The sequence below is a fragment of the Salvelinus sp. IW2-2015 genome, linkage group LG20 (assembly GCF_002910315.2).
Source record: "Salvelinus sp. IW2-2015 linkage group LG20, ASM291031v2, whole genome shotgun sequence".
Taxonomy (NCBI): Eukaryota; Metazoa; Chordata; class Actinopteri; order Salmoniformes; family Salmonidae; genus Salvelinus; species Salvelinus sp. IW2-2015.
In genome coordinates, this window is record NC_036860.1 from 2,861,242 (window position 1) to 2,883,101 (window position 21,860).

Here is a 21,860-nt window from a genome sequence, read left to right on the forward strand (position 1 = left end):
CCCAAGAGAAGAATGAATTTTCATAATAGTTAGACTTTGGGCACATTCTGGAAGTGTCAATTTAACGCACCAACCAACCAGTATGGTGAAATGCCTAATAGTAGCCTATGGTGAAATGATTGTAGACCATACAGATCCCACTATGTCCCTGAACCACTCGGTTCTGCGTAGATTCTACGACAGTATTTGTCTATGGAGGACGCTGTGCATACATACTTAACCTATTGGATCTGTAAATTCACTACAACATTCCTAAACTGAACATGTATCCTCCACTAGTTGTTGAGGAATGCAAGAATGTGGAGCTGTCCTTCAGTGATGTCACCAGCAAGACAGACTGCTGAGGGGGACCAAGAAGAAAGGGACTGTTTACCTCACTCCATACAGGGTATGTTTATTATCTGACCATGCTGGTCCTGTGTGCCTGTTGGAAGACAATCCTTTTTCTTCAATGAGGTTTAATAGCGGTTGGCATCCAATAAATGTTGCATTACCGTCACCTACTCGACTGGAGTATAACTCCCTTATACTTTGCTTTTAAAAAATCTATACAAAAAAATCTACAAATACCCTACCATCTAACCCTGCACTCACTAAAAACCAAATACATCTCTGCAGCTGCCACCACAACCTCAATTTTCTATGACTTACGTTCTGTACCCCTCTGTACTGGTACAGTTCTACTACTCAAGCCACTCCTTTCAGGATCCCTCCCCCTTGACCCATCTTCCTCTACTTTCTTCAGTGCCTCATCATATGATAACTTCTGCACTACTCTAACCCTGGAAACCTCAACCTGCCTCTCTAGCACGGGACATTTCTGATCTCCAGCCTCATGGGCACCCCTACAATTAACACATACCACTACTTTCCCCAATGCTACACATTCCTTTGTCTCATGCCCTTCTGTACACTTCTCACACCTAGGAAACTCCCTCCTACACACTGCTGCCCATAAGCTTGACACCTGTAACAACGTAATGTATTTGGCACAAAAGCTTTTACGGGCTAACTTATATATCCTAACATCACTTTGTTGGGAAAAGACTCAACATCAAAATTCAAAAAGGGGGCTTCCCGAGTGGTGCGGTCTATGGCACTGCATCGCAGTGCTAGAGGCATCACTACAGACCCGGGTTCAATCCCAGGCTGTGTCGCAGCCGGCCGCGACCCGGAGACCCATGAGGCGGCGCACAATTGGCCTAGCATCATCCGGGTTAGGGGAGGGTTTGGCCGACCGGAATGTCCTTGTCCCTTTGCGCTCTAGTGACTCCTTGTGGCGGGCTGGGCGCCTGCAAGCTGATTTCGATCGCCAGCTGGACGGTGTTTCCTCCGACACATTGGTTCGGCTGGCTTCCGGGTTAAGTGAGCAGTGTGTCAAGAAGCAGTGGCATGGCAGCGTCGTGTTTCAGAGGACGCATGGCTCTCGACTAGAGGTTGACCGATTAATCGGAATGGCCGATTAATTAGGGCCGATTTCAAGTTTTCATAACAATCGGAAATCGGTAATTTTGTACACCTTTATTTAACTAGGCAAGTCAGTTAAGAACACAGTTAACACATAACGGTGGGTTAACTGCCTTGTTCAGGGGCAGAACAACAGATTTTTACCTTGTCAGCTCAGGGATTCAATCTTGCAACCTTATGGTTAACTAGTCCAACGCTCTAACCACCTGCCTGACGAGGAGCCCACCTGTTACGCGAATGCAGTAAGAAGCCAAGGTAAGTTGCTAGCTAGCATTAAACTTATCTTATAAAAAACAATCAATCAATCATAATCACTAGTTATAACTACACATGTCCAACTTGTAAGTCGCTCTGGATAAGAGCGTCTGCTAAATGACTTAAATGTAAATGTAAAATATTACTAGTTTATCTAGCGTGTCCTGCGTTGCATATAATCGATGCAGTGCGCATTCGACAAAAAGGACTGTCGTTGCTCCAACGTGTACCTAACCATAAACATCAATGCCTTTCTTAAAATTAATACACAGACGTATATATTTTTAAACCTGCATATTTAACTAAAAGAAATCTAGGTTAGCAGGCGATATTAACCAAGTGAAATTGTGTCACTTCTCTTGCGTTCATTGCACGCAGAGTCAGGGTATATGCAACAGTTTGGGCCGCCTGGCTCATTGCGAACTAATTTGCCAGAATTTTACATAATTATGACATAACATTGAAGGTTGTGCAATGTAACAGGAATATTTAGACTGATGGATGCCACCCATCACAGTTCTTACCTGGGAATATTGAAGACTCATGTTAAAAGGAACCACCAGCTTTCATATGTTCTCATGTTCTGAGCAAGGAACTTAAACGTTAGCTTTCTTACATGGCACATACTGCACTTTTACTTTCTTCTCCAACACTTTGTTTTTGCATTATTTAAACCAAATTGAACATGTTTCATTATTTATTTGAGGCTACATTTATTTTATTTATGTATTATATTAAGTTAAAATAAGTGTTCATTCAGTATTGTTGTAATTGTCATTATTACAAATAAATWAAWAAAAATCGGCCGATTTAATCGGTATCGGCTTTTTTTGGTCCTCCAATAATTGGTATCGGCGTTGAAAAATCATAATCGGTCGACCTCTACTCTCAACCTTCGCCTCTCCTGAGTCCGTAGGGTAGTTGCAGCGATGGGACAAGACTTTGACTACCAATTGGATATCGAGAAAAGGGGGTAAAAAATTAACTACAAATAAAAACTCACAAGGACATACGACTCTTCTGTTCCACCACTCACGCCATCTTGTCTGCAGTATCACAAACTGGAAGACTACCATTGCTCTGTTTGTCCTCGTTTCAGTTGGTGTTTGTGTCCAGTAATGCCAAGGACAGCCTGGGGTCTGTGATGTTCCCGTACTACCTGATGAAGGGCTGCAGCATTGAGCAGCCAGTCTTCGCCGCCAATTACATCAGGGGCACAGTGTCTGCTGAGGCTGGGGGTAGGAAGCAGTTTGTTGTCCTCCCATAGCATTCAACACCATCATGAGGAAATAACTGTAGAGCAGGCAAAGTGTTTATGGCCTCCAGTCCCAGGTATGGCCTGATGTGTCCTACGCAAGGGTGATTTGCCAAGGCCAGAGATTTTCTGAGGCTGACATCAGTCTGTAAACCACAATCTCATTTTACTTTACAATGTCTATGTGTCAAAGTTTTTACCAGCAGCAGTAGTAGTTTTTAGCAGCAGTAGTAATTTTTAGCAGCAGTCGTAGAAATTGAAGTGTGACATCTCCTCCAAAGCACTGATTATAATTCAATATCAGACGTGTAATTTAATGCAAAGACAAGTACACAGTGCTCATCAATGTTTTGACACTACTTTCTTTGGTTTCAGGAGGCTGGGAAGGCCAGGCTAGCTTCAAGATGTCTTTTTCCAGTGGGGGAGCCATCGAGTTAGGTCAGCACCTCTTCAAACTGGCAACAAATGGTAAGTAATTTCATGACTGCCATGTTTSTCAGTACAGAGCCTATTTGTCATTCAACATACAGTATCTGCTTTACTCAGTTTATATCGTACAATTAAATAATTCATTWAACATGTACATCACTAAAGKATTTCCTYGTAATGCWGTCAAAGTTTGTTATATTTGTTAGGCTACATATTTGTTATACATGTTACTCTTTTAGTCCAGTCTGTATTTTAGGATTAACCCTCAACTTTGTTTTAGCATCTCGTGCCCCTCCTGCTCAAAACGGAGGTGCCTCCTTTGGCTATCCCTCTCCTGGAGTGATGAATGGCTACGGCCCACCACCTGTTCCTCAGAACTACCCGTATGAATCCCCACCTCAGCAGAATGGTTTCTACCAGGCTCCCCCAGGCAACATGGGCTATCCCTACCCTATGGCAGCCGCAGGTTTGTTATTAAAAAACTTTATCATCACTATAAAACGGTTTGTATGTAATGCATGTTTGGGTCATAATAATTGAGAATCAAATGCTGTGATGCTAGCAGATTGAAGTTTACATTAGAGATTGCCTAGCACTTAAATACGGAATAATTTTGGATAATGCCTCCATTGTTATGAGTGTATGAATTTTATTGATTGGTGTCAATATTTATAACTACTTCAAGTAAAGATGTGTCCCCAAGGCTGTTATGAGTATTTTGGGTACTCTCTCTTGTGTTGCAGGAATGTACCCATCTGCCCCTGCCTACATGGCCCCACCTCCCCCCTATCCTGGGCCCCCCCAAAACTGGGCTGCTCCCCCTGCAGGTTTGTCTCCCTGTCTCTCTCTGTATGTCTGCATCGCTGCATCTGTCTGATCCCATCAGTCTGCRTCAATATGAAGCACATGACGCATGGCACTYAGAAAGGAGTGCTGATGTCYTAAKCGGTACACATCATATTAAAAAGGAGAAACAAACAAAATACCTCTCACCCCTAGTCTCCCTTACCCCATGAAACAACCCAGTTGGCCTGAACTCAGTACGCCTCATTTACATGTCAGTTGTGTGTCTATTTGTGGGTTTTGGAGAATTGAAATAGAGTTGGAAGTGTGCATCATTCTGTCCGGAAGATGTCTTGTCACGAGTATCCTGCTGCAATATACTGTGTTAAGTGTGCTCCATTGTCTCTCCTACTCTACAGTTACAGTAGCATTTGCTTCTGTATCAGTTACTGTACATGTGCATTATTCTCCCCTCATTTCTCTGTCTCTCCCTGATCCTCAGGTAATGCCAAGGCAGCAGAGGCAGCAGGCAGCGCCTATTTCAACCCCAACAACCCCCACAATGTCTACATGCCCATGGTAAGGGACCTGTTATTCTCTCCATGTCCATTCAGTGCATGCACTTTATGCTGTGTTGATGTTTTTAGTTCAGCGTTTTTAAGATATTCTATCGCTGTTTATTCCCACATAGGAACAGCCTCCTCCCTATGCACCTTCTGCCCCTCCTGCTCCTTACCCAGGCTATCCAGAGAAGAAGAACAACTAAAGCTCAATAACCATCATCCCCTAATAAATGCAACAGCAAATGATTAAGGGGATGATAATTATTAGACTGGAGAGGAAAGTATAAAGTACTACATTGACAAAAAGGCAAGATTATTTTTCTGGCAATTCACACAAGTAATTTTGAGGCACAACAATGTTGGGACATTTTCAAATGATGAATGTTTCCTTTTAATCATGAGTAAAGCTTTATTTCACCCCCTCCCACTCAGTTTATTTTATTTTGTCAATTGCCAAGTAAATGGTTATTCACGTAACAGATAAGTATTCAATCTTTTCAGTTATCATGGTCGGCTCTCTCTCCTTCAGTCTGTTAGAATGTGGAACTGTCCTGTACTTAGGAAAGGGTTTCTAACTGCCCTGTTGAGGTACATGTAAGTACATGTAATGGGCAGTATGGGGAATGTATAGGCATTAAATATTTACAGCATTTTTTAAATCCAGAGGTTTATTACCAAAATACATTTTTATAACAATTTTCGATTAAAATGATATTAACAAAACGACAATTTCTATTCCTACTAGTATTGTAAAGTATTTTTACATTCACGTTCACAGTAAGTGTTTCCATTGTGTTGGTGCGTGGTTTAAGTTTGTTCCAGAGAGCCTTGAATGAAAGCTGAAGTTCCCAGTGCTCTCAATGTACACCATACCTTTCTAGATTATTTCTGGCTTTTTATTGAAGGAAGGAAGTGCATGTTGTTTGAATATGGCAATTGGATGGAGTACTGACATGTACCGCTACGTTTGTGAGATTATTGGTAATGTGCAATGTTCCTAGATCTCACAAATAACTTGTTGAGCCTAGAGATGATAACTGGTCACATGAATAACCCATGCCCTAGTCGAACCCTGTATATTGTATTGATGAATGCAAAGCCCGGCTGAAACCAAAACCATACTCTGTGCAATTACACAAGTGTGGGGTTACTAGGCCATGTATTTATTTAGCCGCTAGCCCGCTACACAGTGCTTTCTTGCAGTTGTGACGAATTAACCTGTGAAAACCACTAATTTATTCCTGATTAAACTGAGTTGTAGTGACTAATATATTGACCATATAATTGCTATTTTCTCAGAGTGCATAGAGAGGACATTTTGTACTAGTTTTAGGTTAGAGGTTTGGTTGGTTTTAATTATCTGCTTAAATTAATCAAATGTCTGAAATATCTTGTTTGTAAACCATATTCCTTATTTTGAGTTCTTCATATTGATTCAAAATCTAATAATAAATAAATGTTTATGTAAAACTTATCCAAAACAGTGGTGTACCAGTATTTTAAGCATTCTTTTGTTTGTATAGAACTAAAAAAAGGAAATGTCAGTATTGCACAAAAAATCGTATTAGTAATATCTTGAATAACATATTATGATACGAAACGCTATCAAATCCTGACGATATCGTCACTCCATATTTTCACAGAAAATCACACACTATACAGAGGTATTTCAAAATACAGTTTCAAGAATCATAAGTAACATTACAATTCAAAGACTCCAAATACAAGCACACCAAAACATTCATTACACACAACTGCTGTCTTGAAAGGTTTTCATGTCATCATCACAGAAGGATTAGACATCTCAAATGATAACACTTAAGGAATGACTAATACATTTCTCCTTCATACCCTCCCCACCAACTAATTCATACTAAGGAAAACATTTGACTATCACTACTTTATGGCTCAATTCCTAGTTTATTCCAAATTCCCTCCCTTGGGAAAAGGAATTGTGCTTTTTAAAACTTAATTTACTTATTGAATACTTAACTGTCATTTTGTTTTTATGGTGTATGAAGTGAAGCATCATTTAATTACCCTGCTGAATAGTGATGTGTACAGCCTGATTTAATGTGCTTTTCTTCCAAGCACTATGAAGCATGTTTTAAGGGGAGTGTCAACCCCTGGGTGTACAAAATAAGAACTTGAGTTAATGATGTACCACCTATAACACACAGCGGTACTTTGTGGTTAGTGGCTCCTACCCCTAGGCCACTTTACAGTTACTGATAATGGTTCCGTACTATTGCACTACTTTGGACCAGTAACTATGTAGCCCGCTACCCATCCCTCCCCTTTATGACCTTTCAATAGTCTAATACTCTTCTTTGCATCACCTCTCCTTCATTTGCACTGATTTGAAAACAAATCCCCTGTTGAGTTGCCATATTATTTTCACATATCCTATTTTTTGGGAGATAAAGATCAAGATGTGGAGTGATCAGTGAAGATGAAGGAGAGGAAGTGACTATAGTTTATTATTAAGAGTCGGTCTTAATGCTTCCCTTATGGCTCCTCCTGTAGGAACCACACCTCGTTGCGTCGGCCGTAGGGTTTCATGGGCGGGTCGTAGGTGCAGCAGAAGTACTGTTTCCGCTGAAAGGGGGCAGTCTCACCAAGAGTTTTGGTTAGGCGAGAGGCCTCTGCTCGGTACTCAGTCTCCCCTGCGAAGCCTCCAAACTGCCTGTGAAAAGAAAGAGTAGGTGGATAGGAGAGATAAAGAGGATATGTGATCAAATCATTTATGAATATTAAATACATTTTTTATCGTAAAGAATTAAAGAACAAAGTGAGGTGAAGACTGCATGGAGACACCCACAGTGAGTAGACAGTCATGCCGGGTCGATCCTCGATTCTGATGGCACTGTCGATGGGCACAGGGGGACTGACTTGGTAGTTGGTGGGAATCCTGAGGCTAACCACCAAACGGCGTGACATCACACCATCGTCCCTGGGATATACTGTGATGATAACCGGTGCTGTCGTCCCCATTGCCTCCCCTTGGAAAACAAAGATACAGAGGACAGATAGAGGGGATAGCAGACAACTTATTGCAACAGTCTTATTATGTGTGCATCGAGTTCATTGCATCCTCTTAGGCCCAGTTTCAAACTGACCTCTAGCATCAAACAGAGTAGACACTTCTTCAGTCACCCTTGAAGATCTGAAAGTACTGAATAGGTGCCAGTAACATGGTAATAACACTATCGAACCCTCTGGTAGACTAGAAAGAGTTTTCACCATATTACTTGCTTACATCAATGCAATACTTTCAGATATGCACATTACATCAGTGGCACAATTCAATCCGTAGCGCTTAAGACCTGCGCTACAGCGGTTAGTTCGAAATTTAAAGGCAATGTTTCCGCATTCATGGTAAACGCTGCATATGTCGGCTCAATCGGAAATTCCCTTCAAATTTCAATCGCGCTATAGCGCTGAACTTCAGCAATATGGATTGAGTTGAGCCCCTAGATCTTTCTGAGCTTAGGGCTCATTAAAGATGTGTCCACATATGAAGTCCACTGACTGTCAGGACAGGCCCTGCTCTCTGATTGGCTCACCTTGGTCGTTGCTTCCCCCAATGTACACGAGCAGCTTCCTCACTAGCTCCCCCGTCACCTGGTCAAAGGTCCGCCCCTCTGAGCTCACTGAGGCATACTTTGCACCATCGTACCTCCGCACCTCATAGCTGACCCCCTCCTGGGGAAGAMAGCGGGAGGCCAAARGTGATTCACCAATGACACACATGTTGACAAACTGTTCAGAGGGAAGGAAGCCACACACTACTTGGGGGTAAGAGGGGGGTGGGGCTGGGGGTGCTGTGATTGGCGATATGCAATGGGCAGAATCTGTGCTCACTGATGCCGGTGAAACACTTGGAGTGGAAACTAACAGAGGACAGCCAAATACCCCCAGAAAAGGATTGAGATCAAAAATATTACGCTGATTTGATTCCAGTCCTTTCCGGCTCTGCTCTCAGGGCCCCGCAGTGTTTAATGAAGCCTAAAGAGAATAATGGGACAGAGATGCCTGTTCTTACATAAGACCAAACCATAGGCGCCGCACACACACACACACGGCAGAGTGGGGTTAATGCGGTGTGTACACACACTCACTGACTTGCTGCCTGTTCTTATACATGTTATGATGTACTTGTCCTAAGAGGTAGGCTTATGCTGAGAAATATCAACCATTAAATAACAGAGGAACGTTACGTTTCACAATAATCACACATTCCATAACCAGTATTGAGTAAATCTGTTCCACTGAAAGGGACCTCAATGAAGGCCACATTTTTGAAACGCCAAATGTTTTATTCAGATCCATTTTATTCAGATCCATCACTAAGTTATCCCTTGTTTTAAATCACTCACTCTGAATACGAATGCCTGCTACATGACTAGACATATAATGCGATGTAAATACTACATTATGCACTGAAAACACTATTTTAAAGTAGGACTGGATGACAACATAATTGATGTTTGTTTCCAACATTAGAGCTGTTTTCCTAAAGAAGTTAAATCGGCTTCGTGTTTTGTTTCCTTGCCACGACACTAATGAGTATCGCGATACTGGTATCGTCTTGGCCCTAGCAACCATATTGATATGGGATTCATTGTATTCATTGATACAGGGATTGAACTGTGTTGCTGAATAGCTAAAAGGTTTATTTTAGCAGAATTGTCTATACACTAATAATTGACTCCAGCTGGTCTAATTGGGATGTCAAGAACTCGTTCATAGTGCTTCTGACTGGTGTTTGGTGTTCATATTGATGAAGGCGTTGTGGCTGCAACCCATCCTTGAGACTGTGGAATAAATGTAAATGTAAGCTCATAGGAAATAACTACAGTAGATGGATGGGATGACAGTAATGCCATATCTTTAACACGTTTTCTTACTTCACTGCAATTATGCTATGATGTGTCACTGGTGTCAACTGGCCCATTCCCATTGTGTTGTTCCACATTTTTGGTTATTTAGGCTCTGTACTCCAGCACTTTGGATTTGAAATGATACACTGACTATGAGGTTAAAGTGCAGATTGTCTGCTTGAGGGTATTTTCATCCATGTTGGGTGAACCATTTTGATACAGCACTTTTTGTACATAGTCCCCCGATATAAGGGGACCTAAAGAATTGTGTCACACCCTGACCATAGAGAGCCCTTGTTTCTCTATGGTGTAGTAGGTCAGGGCGTGACTAGGGGGTATTCTAGTTTATAATTTCTATGTTGTGTTCTAGTTTATATTTTCTATGTTGGTGTTTTGTATGATTCCCAATTAGAGGCAGCTGGTAATCGTTGTCTCTAATTGGGGATCATATTTAAGTAGCTATTTTTCCCACCTGTGTTTGTGGGATATTATTTTGTGTTTGTGCATGTGCACCACGTAGTCACGTTCCGTTGTTCATTTATTGTTTTTGGCTTATGTTTCACTTTGGAATAAATATGTGGAACTCAATATCCCCTGCGCCTTGGTCCCGTTCTTACGACAACNCTCTGTTTGTCCTCGTTTCAGTTGGTGTTTGTGTCCAGTAATGCCAAGGACAGCCTGGGGTCTGTGATGTTCCCGTACTACCTGATGAAGGGCTGCAGCATCGAGCAGCCAGTCTTCGCTGCCAATTACATCAGGGGCACAGTGTCTGCTGAGGCTGGGGGTAGGAAGCAGTTTGTTGTCCTCCCATAGCATTCAACACCATCATGAGGAAATAACTGTAGAGCAGGCAAAGTGTTTATGGCCTCCAGTCCCAGGTATGGCCTGATGTGTCCTACGCAAGGGTGATTTGCCAAGGCCAGAGATTTTCTGAGGCTGACATCAGTCTGTAAACCACAATCTCATTTTACTTTACAATGTCTATGTGTCAAAGTTTTTACCAGCAGCAGTAGTAGTTTTTAGCAGCAGTAGTAATTTTTAGCAGCAGTCGTAGAAATTGAAGTGTGACATCTCCTCCAAAGCACTGATTATAATTCAATATCAGACGTGTAATTTAATGCAAAGACAAGTACACAGTGCTCATCAATGTTTTGACACTACTTTCTTTGGTTTCAGGAGGCTGGGAAGGCCAGGCTAGCTTCAAGATGTCTTTTTCCAGTGGGGGAGCCATCGAGTTAGGTCAGCACCTCTTCAAACTGGCAACAAATGGTAAGTAATTTCATGACTGCCATGTTTSTCAGTACAGAGCCTATTTGTCATTCAACATACAGTATCTGCTTTACTCAGTTTATATCGTACAATTAAATAATTCATTWAACATGTACATCACTAAAGKATTTCCTYGTAATGCWGTCAAAGTTTGTTATATTTGTTAGGCTACATATTTGTTATACATGTTACTCTTTTAGTCCAGTCTGTATTTTAGGATTAACCCTCAACTTTGTTTTAGCATCTCGTGCCCCTCCTGCTCAAAACGGAGGTGCCTCCTTTGGCTATCCCTCTCCTGGAGTGATGAATGGCTACGGCCCACCACCTGTTCCTCAGAACTACCCGTATGAATCCCCACCTCAGCAGAATGGTTTCTACCAGGCTCCCCCAGGCAACATGGGCTATCCCTACCCTATGGCAGCCGCAGGTTTGTTATTAAAAAACTTTATCATCACTATAAAACGGTTTGTATGTAATGCATGTTTGGGTCATAATAATTGAGAATCAAATGCTGTGATGCTAGCAGATTGAAGTTTACATTAGAGATTGCCTAGCACTTAAATACGGAATAATTTTGGATAATGCCTCCATTGTTATGAGTGTATGAATTTTATTGATTGGTGTCAATATTTATAACTACTTCAAGTAAAGATGTGTCCCCAAGGCTGTTATGAGTATTTTGGGTACTCTCTCTTGTGTTGCAGGAATGTACCCATCTGCCCCTGCCTACATGGCCCCACCTCCCCCCTATCCTGGGCCCCCCCAAAACTGGGCTGCTCCCCCTGCAGGTTTGTCTCCCTGTCTCTCTCTGTATGTCTGCATCGCTGCATCTGTCTGATCCCATCAGTCTGCRTCAATATGAAGCACATGACGCATGGCACTYAGAAAGGAGTGCTGATGTCYTAAKCGGTACACATCATATTAAAAAGGAGAAACAAACAAAATACCTCTCACCCCTAGTCTCCCTTACCCCATGAAACAACCCAGTTGGCCTGAACTCAGTACGCCTCATTTACATGTCAGTTGTGTGTCTATTTGTGGGTTTTGGAGAATTGAAATAGAGTTGGAAGTGTGCATCATTCTGTCCGGAAGATGTCTTATCACGAGTATCCTGCTGCAATATACTGTGCTAATTATGCTCCATTGTCTCTCCTCCTCTACAGTTACAGTAGCATGTGCTTCTGTATCAGTTACTGTACCTGTGCATTATTCTCCCCTCATTTCCCTGATCCTCAGGTAATGCCAAGGCAGCAGAGGCAGCAGGCAGCGCCTATTTCAACCCCAACAACCCCCACAATGTCTACATGCCCATGGTAAGGGACCTGTTATTCTCTCCATGTCCATTCAGTTCATGCACTTTATGCTGTGTTGATGTTTTTAGTTCAGTATTTTTAAGATATTCTATCACTGTTTATTCCCACATAGGAACAGCCTCCTCCCTATGCACCTTCTGCCCCTCCTGCTCCTTACCCAGGCTATCCAGAAAAGAAGAACAACTAAAGCTCAATAACCATCATCCCCTAATAAATGCAACAGCAAATTATTAAGGGGATGATAATTATTAGACTGGAAAGGAAATTATAAAGTACTACATTGACAAAAAGGCAATATTATTTTCTGGCAATTCACACAAGTYATTTTGAGGCACAACAATGTTGGGACATTTTCAAATGATGAATGTTTCCTTTTAATCATGAGTAAAGCTTTATTTCACCCCCTCCCACTCAGTTTATTTTATTTTGTCAATTGCCAAGTAAATGGTTATTCACGTAACAGATAAGTATTCAATCTTTTCAGTTATCATGGTCGGCTCTCTCCTTCAGTCTGTTAGAATGTGGAACTGTCCTGTACTTAGGAAAGGGTTTCTAACTGCCCTGTTGAGGTACATGTAAGTACATGTAATGGGCAGTATGGGGAATGTATAGGCATTAAATATTTACAGCATTTTTTAAATCCAGAGGTTTATTACCAAAATACATTTTTATAACAATTTTCGATTAAAATGATATTAACAAAACGACAATTTCTATTCCTACTAGTATTGTAAAGTATTTTTACATTCACGTTCACAGTAAGTGTTTCCATTGTGTTGGTGCGTGGTTTAAGTTTGTTCCAGAGAGCCTTGAATGAAAGCTGAAGTTCCCAGTGCTCTCAATGTACACCATACCTTTCTAGATTATTTCTGGCTTTTTATTGAAGGAAGGAAGTGCATGTTGTTTGAATATGGCAATTGGATGGAGTACTGACATGTACCGCTACGTTTGTGAGATTATTGGTAATGTGCAATGTTCCTAGATCTCACAAATAACTTGTTGAGCCTAGAGATGATAACTGGTCACATGAATAACCCATGCCCTAGTCGAACCCTGTATATTGTATTGATGAATGCAAAGCCCGGCTGAAACCAAAACCATACTCTGTGCAATTACACAAGTGTGGGGTTACTAGGCCATGTATTTATTTAGCCGCTAGCCCGCTACACAGTGCTTTCTTGCAGTTGTGACGAATTAACCTGTGAAAACCACTAATTTATTCCTGATTAAACTGAGTTGTAGTGACTAATATATTGACCATATAATTGCTATTTTCTCAGAGTGCATAGAGAGGACATTTTGTACTAGTTTTAGGTTAGAGGTTTGGTTGGTTTTAATTATCTGCTTAAATTAATCAAATGTCTGAAATATCTTGTTTGTAAACCATATTCCTTATTTTGAGTTCTTCATATTGATTCAAAATCTAATAATAAATAAATGTTTATGTAAAACTTATCCAAAACAGTGGTGTACCAGTATTTTAAGCATTCTTTTGTTTGTATAGAACTAAAAAAAGGAAATGTCAGTATTGCACAAAAAATCGTATTAGTAATATCTTGAATAACATATTATGATACGAAACGCTATCAAATCCTGACGATATCGTCACTCCATATTTTCACAGAAAATCACACACTATACAGAGGTATTTCAAAATACAGTTTCAAGAATCATAAGTAACATTACAATTCAAAGACTCCAAATACAAGCACACCAAAACATTCATTACACACAACTGCTGTCTTGAAAGGTTTTCATGTCATCATCACAGAAGGATTAGACATCTCAAATGATAACACTTAAGGAATGACTAATACATTTCTCCTTCATACCCTCCCCACCAACTAATTCATACTAAGGAAAACATTTGACTATCACTACTTTATGGCTCAATTCCTAGTTTATTCCAAATTCCCTCCCTTGGGAAAAGGAATTGTGCTTTTTAAAACTTAATTTACTTATTGAATACTTAACTGTCATTTTGTTTTTATGGTGTATGAAGTGAAGCATCATTTAATTACCCTGCTGAATAGTGATGTGTACAGCCTGATTTAATGTGCTTTTCTTCCAAGCACTATGAAGCATGTTTTAAGGGGAGTGTCAACCCCTGGGTGTACAAAATAAGAACTTGAGTTAATGATGTACCACCTATAACACACAGCGGTACTTTGTGGTTAGTGGCTCCTACCCCTAGGCCACTTTACAGTTACTGATAATGGTTCCGTACTATTGCACTACTTTGGACCAGTAACTATGTAGCCCGCTACCCATCCCTCCCCTTTATGACCTTTCAATAGTCTAATACTCTTCTTTGCATCACCTCTCCTTCATTTGCACTGATTTGAAAACAAATCCCCTGTTGAGTTGCCATATTATTTTCACATATCCTATTTTTTGGGAGATAAAGATCAAGATGTGGAGTGATCAGTGAAGATGAAGGAGAGGAAGTGACTATAGTTTATTATTAAGAGTCGGTCTTAATGCTTCCCTTATGGCTCCTCCTGTAGGAACCACACCTCGTTGCGTCGGCCGTAGGGTTTCATGGGCGGGTCGTAGGTGCAGCAGAAGTACTGTTTCCGCTGAAAGGGGGCAGTCTCACCAAGAGTTTTGGTTAGGCGAGAGGCCTCTGCTCGGTACTCAGTCTCCCCTGCGAAGCCTCCAAACTGCCTGTGAAAAGAAAGAGTAGGTGGATAGGAGAGATAAAGAGGATATGTGATCAAATCATTTATGAATATTAAATACATTTTTTATCGTAAAGAATTAAAGAACAAAGTGAGGTGAAGACTGCATGGAGACACCCACAGTGAGTAGACAGTCATGCCGGGTCGATCCTCGATTCTGATGGCACTGTCGATGGGCACAGGGGGACTGACTTGGTAGTTGGTGGGAATCCTGAGGCTAACCACCAAACGGCGTGACATCACACCATCGTCCCTGGGATATACTGTGATGATAACCGGTGCTGTCGTCCCCATTGCCTCCCCTTGGAAAACAAAGATACAGAGGACAGATAGAGGGGTAGCAGACAACTTATTGCAACAGTCTTATTATGTGTGCATTGAGTTCATTGCATCCTCTTAGGCCCAGTTTCAAACTGACCTCTAGCATCAAACAGAGTAGACACTTCTTCAGTCACCRTTGAAGATCTGAAAGTACTGAATAGGTGCCAGTAACATGGTAATAACACTATCGAACCCTCTGGTAGACTAGAAAGAGTTTTCACCATATTACTTGCTTACATCAATGCAATACTTTCAGATATGCACATTACATCAGTGGCACAATTCAATCCGTAGCGCTTAAGACCTGCGCTACAGCGGTTAGTTCGAAATTTAAAGGCAATGTTTCCGCATTCATGGTAAACGCTGCATATGTCGGCTCAATCGGAAATTCCCTTCAAATTTCAATCGCGCTATAGCGCTGAACTTCAGCAATATGGATTGAGTTGAGCCCCTAGATCTTTCTGAGCTTAGGGCTCATTAAAGATGTGTCCACATATGAAGTCCACTGACTGTCAGGACAGGCCCTGCTCTCTGATTGGCTCACCTTGGTCGTTGCTTCCCCCAATGTACACGAGCAGCTTCCTCACTAGCTCCCCCGTCACCTGGTCAAAGGTCCGCCCCTCTGAGCTCACTGAGGCATACTTTGCACCATCGTACCTCCGCACCTCATAGCTGACCCCCTCCTGGGGAAGAMAGCGGGAGGCCAAARGTGATTCACCAATGACACACATGTTGACAAACTGTTCAGAGGGAAGGAAGCCACACACTACTTGGGGGTAAGAGGGGGGTGGGGCTGGGGGTGCTGTGATTGGCGATATGCAATGGGCAGAATCTGTGCTCACTGATGCCGGTGAAACACTTGGAGTGGAAACTAACAGAGGACAGCCAAATGCCCCCAGAAAAGGATCTAGATCAAAAATATTACGCTGATTTGATTRCAGTTCTTTCCTGCTCTGCTCTCAGGGCCCCGCAGTGTTTAATGAAGCCTAAAGAGAATAATGGGTAGAGATGCCTGTTCTTACATAAGACCAAACCATAGGCGCCGCGCACACACACGGCAGAGTGGGGTTAATGCGGTGTGTACACACACTCACTGACTTGCTGCCTGTTCTTATACATGTTATGATGTACTTGTCCTAAGAGGTAGGCTTATGCTGAGAAATATCAACCATTAAATAACAGAGGAACGTTACGTTTCACAATAATCACACATTCCATAACCAGTATTGAGTAAATCTGTTCCACTGAAAGGGACCTCAATGAAGGCCACATTTTTGAAACGCCAAATGTTTTATTCAGATCCATTTTATTCAGATCCATCACTAAGTTATCCCTTGTTTTAAATCACTCACTCTGAATACGAATGCCTGCTACATGACTAGACATATAATGCGATGTAAATACTACATTATGCACTGAAAACACTATTTTAAAGTAGGACTGGATGACAACATAATTGATGTTTGTTTCCAACATTAGAGCTGTTTTCCTAAAGAAGTTAAATCGGCTTCGTGTTTTGTTTCCTTGCCACGACACTAATGAGTATCGCGATACTGGTATCGTCTTGGCCCTAGCAACCATATTGATATGGGATTCATTGTATTCATTGATACAGGGATTGAACTGTGTTGCTGAATAGCTAAAAGGTTTATTTTAGCAGAATTGTCTATACACTAATAATTGACTCCAGCTGGTCTAATTGGGATGTCAAGAACTCGTTCATAGTGCTTCTGACTGGTGTTTGGTGTTCATATTGATGAAGGCGTTGTGGCTGCAACCCATCCTTGAGACTGTGGAATAAATGTAAATGTAAGCTCATAGGAAATAACTACAGTAGATGGATGGGATGACAGTAATGCCATATCTTTAACACGTTTTCTTACTTCACTGCAATTATGCTATGATGTGTCACTGGTGTCAACTGGCCCATTCCCATTGTGTTGTTCCACATTTTTGGTTATTTAGGCTCTGTACTCCAGCACTTTGGATTTGAAATGATACACTGACTATGAGGTTAAAGTGCAGATTGTCTGCTTGAGGGTATTTTCATCCATGTTGGGTGAACCATTTTGATACAGCACTTTTTGTACATAGTCCCCCGATATAAGGGGACCTAAAGAATTGTGTCACACCCTGACCATAGAGAGCCCTTGTTTCTCTATGGTGTAGTAGGTCAGGGCGTGACTAGGGGGTATTCTAGTTTATAATTTCTATGTTGTGTTCTAGTTTATATTTTCTATGTTGGTGTTTTGTATGATTCCCAATTAGAGGCAGCTGGTAATCGTTGTCTCTAATTGGGGATCATATTTAAGTAGCTATTTTTCCCACCTGTGTTTGTGGGATATTATTTTGTGTTTGTGCATGTGCACCACGTAGTCACGTTCCGTTGTTCATTTATTGTTTTTGGCTTATGTTTCACTTTGGAATAAATATGTGGAACTCAATATCCCCTGCGCCTTGGTCCCGTTCTTACGACAACCGTGACAAATTGGGACATTCACTTATATGCGTATTAAAAAGTTAAGTACTTGTCCCATATTCATAGCATGCAATGACTACAAAAATTTGTTGGATGCATTTGCTGTTTGTTTTGGTTGTGTTTTAGATTATTTTGTGCCCAATAGAAATTAATGGTAAATGTACAGTATTGTGTCATTTTMGAGGCACTTTTATTGTAAACAAGGATAGAATATGTTTCTACATTAATTCATTTGGGCTCCCGAGTGGCGCAGCTGTCTAAGGCACTGCATCTCAGTGCTAGAGGCTTCACTACAGACCCTGGTTTGATTCCAGGGTTTATCACAATCGACCGTGATTGGGAGTCCTATATGGCGGTGCACAACAGTGTTAGGGTTTGGCCGGTGTAGGCCGTCATTGTAAATAACAATTTGTTCTTAACTGACTATCCTAGTTAAATACAGCTTACATTTTGTTTTTATTATGTGGATGCTACCATGACTACAGATAATCCTGAATGAATAATGATGAGCGACAATGTAGAAGTGTTTAGAAACATTCTATTCTTATTTACAATAAAAGTATCAAAGTGCTGGAGTACAGAGCCAAAATAACAAAATTCACTGTCCCAGTACTTTGGAGCCCACGGTATATGTCACTGTGACCAACATTAACAATACATGTAGGTGACATGTTCCAACAGCAATAATTGAACACTTTGTTCCTGAGTTCAGTCTAAAGGTGCAATTAGTGTGTGTGCTTAGCTGGAATCCTGCAACCTTCGTATATAATTACTCTGTGTCTCAGCTGGGTAGACGTGGGCCATAATTATTGTGGATGTGCTAATATTAGCAWTTCATTTCATATTCAACCCGCTCTCTTTTTCTAACTTTGAAACAAATGGTTTTAATTGGTTTGAATGTCACCACACAATGTCATGTGAAGTTTGTAAACCTCTCACACAACTATGGCCTCTATAACCATTCAGCTGGCTTGGAGTATGAGCCTGTCTTGTGTATCAAGAAATAGACAATGTGCTGTCATATAATAAGCATATTGTGCTGTCAACTTGTCCGTCTTGTCATTACTAAACAATGCATGGTGCCAAGTAAGATCATTTCAGAGGAATTAAAACATAGCATAAWATCAATACCGTGAAGAAAAAAACATGAAAATAAAAAGAATAGTACCCGCKTATGTTTTGGTAAAAAGCTAAGGGAGAAATGTAACCACTCTCAAATTCATTGACAGAGAAAGGACGCAAGGACTGACCATCCATGATGACACAATTATAGTTTTAACTATGTTTTGAGGCTATACAGTGTTTGTTTACATTTATGTTGTTTACAAACATTGGGGTGATGGGGTACGACAGTTGAACTAAGCTCATGAGGCATTTATGTTATATTCTTCAAGAATCAATGGGTACATATCAATTTATAAGTCCAAAAATGGATGTAACTACTAAGGATTCTAACTTTAAAGCCATCCTTCCATTTGTAAGCCCTGAAATATGACAGGACCCACCAAGCTGTGTGTGTGTGTCTGAGCATGTGCAGACAGTTTATCTGTATTCAATGTCAGTTTTAATTATGAGTGTATGATGTCAGACTAAAATTCCTCTGATCATGTGTCCGTGTGAGATTTCAGTGTGATCATTTAGGCTCTAGTGAAGTTCACAGATTTAGCACTGACTGATTTCAAAACTGCCAATAGCCTGTCTATCGCCTATTTAATGGCCACTCGTGCCTATTGATACAAAGACTCTCTTTTTCCTATTCCTCATACAGCCTTTTTGGTCGTCTGGTTGCATGTTATAGATTGAAGTAGTTCCAGATTCATGATCAGTCTCTTTGTCAGGCCAATGTCTGTAGATGTGTTTGTCAGTGTCACTTGATTCCACGCTCTCTGGCAATTGATCTAGCAGTTGTCTTTGCTTCCATCTGTCTGGCTTTGTCTCGTCTCAAATGTAGTATTTAATGAAGAACTCTGTCAGGGTGCACAAGTCAATTATATTGAAGCTCACACATTACTAGTTTCACCAAACCCTTTCCCAACCAACCAACCTTATCTACTGATAATCAAAATAGATTTTTCTTGAGATCATGGTAGACTGTAGCCAATAGGCTAGTTTCACTACAACCAAAGTGAGTAACAAATTAAAAATGTCTTATAATAAAACAATATTTGCGAGATACTGAAGAAATCCGTCTGTAATGACCAGACAGTTGTTTTATGCACCAAACAAGACGGAGGTGTACAGTGGCGCGGGCGATCAAGTGATGCAATGCTTGACTGACAGACACACACACTAAAGTTGAAACTGACAGGTCAAGGTGTTTCCTACCTTGGTCTCGCTGCTGAGCAATTTGTAGTCCGTTTCTTCGGTGTTCCCGAAAATTGTATTCTTTATCATTCCAAACATCGCGCTCTGGCCAGGTCACCACTCTGCTGCGCGCGTTGTCCCTTTATGCTATGTTATCGCCTGTGTTTCTGTAGCTTTTGCTTCCTTTGAAATAACTTGTTCTTATTTCATAATCTAGCCTACCTTCTTATTTTTGTCCTTTTAAAATCACATAAGGAGATTCACTTGAAATATGTTGTGCACTCCTTTCCTTGATCCTCGGCCTTATTGGACAAATCAAATCAGAACATATATCTATTCACGTATTTATCTAATGCTGTTACCTAGTAGTGCAACTAGGTTGAAATAGTGAATCTTGCTCCTAGCTCACTAGACGAGTTGACGATTTACAGCCACACGAATATAAACAACTGTCTCCGCCCTCCCTTCCCCGCCTCCACACTTGGTTTTTCACAATTTCCACTTAATATCTAGCCTACTTTTAATTGACTTAATAATTATTCCCACCGATTATCATGCACATTATTGCAGGCGGTAACATGAGCTAGTTTATTTAATTAGTATTTAGATCTCCACTGCGTAAGTTTATACTCGCATTAAACATACACTGAATATTTAATGCAGCGGTGTAGCCTACTGTAATACAGAATCGTGATTGAAATGAGAACATTTCATTCGCTTTCACATACCACCTCAAAACATACACATAACATAATGTTGCACAAGCGTGTCACTGCTATCTCTCTCCAGCTGTGTGTCAAAGTAATTCAATGTCTTGGTATGCATGGAGGAGTGGGGTGTAGAGACACGTCTTATTTTGCGACTTTATAACAATATAATTKTGTTGGTGTGCCACTATGCATTACATTTCCACTGCATGCGTGTGGACGGTGGGTGCTGCCGCGCATGTGCAATCTTATTTCTTGTCCCTATGTGTCACAGCGTTCTGCGTAGCTCTAGGGTCAATCTATTTAAACCCACACAGAAGACAATGTTAGTCACCGTATTACAAATGGAATGGGGAGTGTTACACAGCTACACAGATTTAACTAAGAAAGGGGGATGAATAGAAGAGAATGAATAGTCCAAAAGGGGCACAGTTAATGACGAGGCTTTCTTTTTGAACGATAATCCAGGATGAAAACATAGCAGCAATGGACAAAGAACGAATACCATTTTTTTTTTTAAACAGTTCCCAGAAGGTAATACATGTTACTCGTATAAATAATTTAAAAACCTGGCAAAAGACTGCAGAGAAAAATGTAGTGGAGGAGTTGGTAGAAATGCCAGTTGCCATAGACACAATAATGAAACATATTAATATGCCAGTACAAAGCAATACAACTCCTGCTGTTTTCCATTATGCTGGTAATAATCTTCTTATAAACGCCTACATAAGAGACAAAATAAAGCATATTGTTATACTTCTCTTATGTATGTTGCATGCCCTAGCATTATCTAAGACCTTTCCTTTATTTCACTGTTGGCTGGTCTTCACACTGTTTAAACCACTGGCCAGAAGGTAGTGAAGAACAAAACAATTAAAAGATCAAAGGCCACCCAATGAGTTCACATCCATCTGACATAACACACCCTCTTTGTAATGCTTCATCTTTTAATTAACCAGGAATTTTAATTGCCTGATATCCTTAAAAATATAAATATGACTGAATTAGTTCATCAGTTTTATGTGCCGAGTATGAGTGCTTTACCTGAACATCATACATTGCTCCAAGTAAACCTTACTGAATTGACGTCAAAAGGGATATCATTACTTAATTTTGTATGTTAGATTGAATTGGTTGTTTTATTAGTAGAT

General features: G+C 40.8%; 3 protein-coding genes and 1 pseudogene across 3 annotated transcripts; 2 read left to right on the forward strand and 2 right to left on the reverse strand.

Annotated features, from left to right (window-relative positions):
* The first annotated feature begins 263 nt into the window (after positions 1–263).
* On the forward strand, positions 264–5,175 carry LOC112081361 (WW domain-binding protein 2-like; annotated as a pseudogene).
* Positions 5,176–6,980: 1,805 nt separating this feature from the next.
* LOC112081362 (heme-binding protein 1-like) lies at positions 6,981–8,505 on the reverse strand. The gene is made up of 3 exons (XM_024147809.2): positions 8,319–8,505; positions 7,574–7,754; positions 6,981–7,438 (listed from the first exon to the last, which is right to left on the reverse strand). The coding sequence occupies exons 1-3, from the start codon at positions 8,503–8,505 to the stop codon at positions 7,261–7,263; spliced, it is 546 nt and encodes a 181-aa protein (XP_024003577.2). The 3' UTR covers positions 6,981–7,260.
* A 1,757-nt stretch (positions 8,506–10,262) lies between these two features.
* Positions 10,263–12,627, forward strand: LOC111980477 (WW domain-binding protein 2; the record flags this gene model as incomplete). Its single annotated transcript, XM_024011216.2, has 6 exons — positions 10,263–10,419; positions 10,812–10,904; positions 11,146–11,331; positions 11,609–11,692; positions 12,141–12,217; positions 12,330–12,627. Coding segments are annotated over 6 exons (672 nt in total), but the record flags the coding sequence as incomplete, so codon positions are not given.
* A 1,799-nt stretch (positions 12,628–14,426) lies between these two features.
* On the reverse strand, positions 14,427–20,430 carry LOC111980475 (heme-binding protein 1-like). The gene is made up of 4 exons (XM_024011214.2): positions 20,024–20,430; positions 15,764–15,902; positions 15,020–15,200; positions 14,427–14,884 (listed from the first exon to the last, which is right to left on the reverse strand). The coding sequence occupies exons 1-4, from the start codon at positions 20,099–20,101 to the stop codon at positions 14,707–14,709; spliced, it is 576 nt and encodes a 191-aa protein (XP_023866982.1). The 5' UTR covers positions 20,102–20,430; the 3' UTR covers positions 14,427–14,706.
* Positions 20,431–21,860: the final 1,430 nt, after the last annotated feature.